At 44.7% G+C, this 1,955-nt stretch overlaps 1 protein-coding gene across 1 annotated transcript in view; it reads left to right on the top strand.

Annotated features, from left to right (window-relative positions):
* LOC145411549 (apolipoprotein D-like) overlaps positions 1-1,640 on the top strand; it is a 4,686-nt gene extending 3,046 nt beyond the window's left edge. The window contains exons 2-5 of the mRNA XM_080281560.1: positions 1-114; positions 195-328; positions 641-825; positions 1,504-1,640. The exon at positions 1-114 is cut by the window's left edge and continues 31 nt beyond it. Of these exons, the coding sequence (XP_080137686.1) occupies positions 1-114; positions 195-328; positions 641-825; positions 1,504-1,640 (570 nt within the window). The remainder of the gene's footprint in view (positions 115-194; positions 329-640; positions 826-1,503) is intronic.
* Positions 1,641-1,955: the final 315 nt, after the last annotated feature.

The raw sequence follows: 1,955 nt of genomic DNA, 5'->3' as shown, positions 1-1,955 counted from the left end.
ACGACGACGATGATGATGATGATGATGATGATAATGGTGGGAGTGAAGGGGCAAGTGTACTTCAGGGGCGACTGTCCTATAACACCCATTATCAAGGACCTTGACTGGGAGAGGGTGAGTGATGATGATGATGATGGCAGTACCTACTTACATTTTGGCTTTCTTCAGTACTTACCTACCTACGTCTTCTTCAGTTCCTGGGGAGATGGTTCGAGCAGGAGAGGTATTTCGTCGGGTTCCAAGAGGTGGGACGGTGCTGGAGTGGCACTTTCATCAAGGACTACAAGACGGGCAATATATCTGCCAGGCTCGATTTTTGGGACATTTTGTAAGTAGGTGTGTGTAAGTAGGTAAGTGTGTGTGTGTGTGTGTGTGTGTGTGTGTGTGTGTGAAAGAAAACCAAAGGTATAATTCCTCATAAATAATATATGAACCATACTTTCTCATTTTTATTCGTGTGTGTGTGTGTGTGTGTGTGTGTGTGTGTGTGTGTGTGTGTGTGTGTGTGTGTGTGTGTGTGTGTGTGTGTGTGTGTGTGTGTGTGTGTGTGTGTGTGTGTGTGTGTGTGTGTGTGTGTGTGTGTGTTTTCGTGTACGTGCGTGTAACGCAAAAAGATAACTTCAAACCTTCATCCTCCCAGCCTGAACCGCCCCATAGTCCGTACCGTAGACGTGACTGTAAAGAGGCCCTACTCTGCCCCCAACTTCCTCACTTACACCATTCCCGGAGTGCCTGACTTTGAAGAAGATTATCAAGTATTAGCCATCGATTATGACTCGTGGATACTCTTGTATGCCTGTGTCCCCCAACCCATCGGACATACTAGTGAGTCTATTTGTTATTCTTGCTTTATTGTTTATTTTTTATAGTTATTGACGTGGATGCTATTCGATTACTTGGACTAATATTCACTTGACTCCGTCTTGAATGCTGAGTTGTTGTAATGGAGTTATACTAAAAGGCTATGCTTGCCACGAAGAAGTGCCATACGATGTTGAGTCATAGCATTGTCGTCTTCCGTCACGGAGCTACGTGAATTAAGCTGAAGGACGAAAAACTGGGCCAAGTTAGAGTGAAACGCGTATAGTGAGTTGGGTATAGTAAGCTATGGGAGGGAAGAGAAGGGGAAATAGGGAGAAAATGTGAGAGAGGAAGGAATGGGAAGAGAAGGGTAAGGGAAGGGAGGAAAGAAGAAGAAATGGTAGGGTAGGGTAAGGTAATGGTTGAAGGGATGTTTGTGTGTAAGGGAAGAATAGGGAAGGAGAAGATTGGATAGGGTAGGATAGGGTAGGGGATTGAAAGCTAGGGTTGAGTAGGTCAGTGTAAGGCAGGATAGGGGTAGGCTAGGGTAGGGTAGGCTAAGTTAGACTAGGGTAGGAGAGAGCAGAGATGGGTTGTTAGGGCAGGAGAGAAGTAAGACCGAAACTTAACTAAATCAAACTCAGTCTACCCAAACCAACCCAAACCAACCCAGTCTAACCTAACCAAACCTCATCTCAACAGGAATAGTTTGGATTCTGACCCGGAGCCCCCACCCCCCCTACCACGTCATCGGGGAGGCGAAAACCACCCTTATCTCCCTGGGCATAGATGTCAAATTCCTGGAGAAACAGGATACGTCTTGTTATAAGCATCACTGAGTGTGTGTGTGTGTGTGTGTGTGTGTGTGTGTGTGTGTGTGTGTGTGTGTACCAAGAGAGGAATTTTTGCCGTCCATCCTCTTTTGTTGATAACGTCCTTCAATAAATCCACTTTACTGTGTTTACTTTACCTGTGTTTATCTCACCTGTGTAATTAGTGAGGCAGTTAAAGGTTCTCCACACCTGAGCTACGATAGATAAATTTAGAGCTGATAGATGTGTTTGTTTGTTTGGCTGAGTTATGATGATTATCGTTGCTTTGTTAGGGTTTTGTTGTTGCTTTTGTTTTTGTTGTTTGTTTATTTGTTTGGCACT

The sequence above is a fragment of the Coenobita brevimanus genome, chromosome 90, assembly GCF_032717465.1.
Source record: "Coenobita brevimanus isolate Jiangsu-jjx chromosome 90, ASM3271746v2, whole genome shotgun sequence".
NCBI classification, from domain to species: domain Eukaryota; kingdom Metazoa; phylum Arthropoda; class Malacostraca; order Decapoda; family Coenobitidae; genus Coenobita; species Coenobita brevimanus.
The sequence above is the reverse complement of the archived record's forward strand: the minus strand, read 5'-3'. Positions and strand labels throughout refer to the sequence as shown.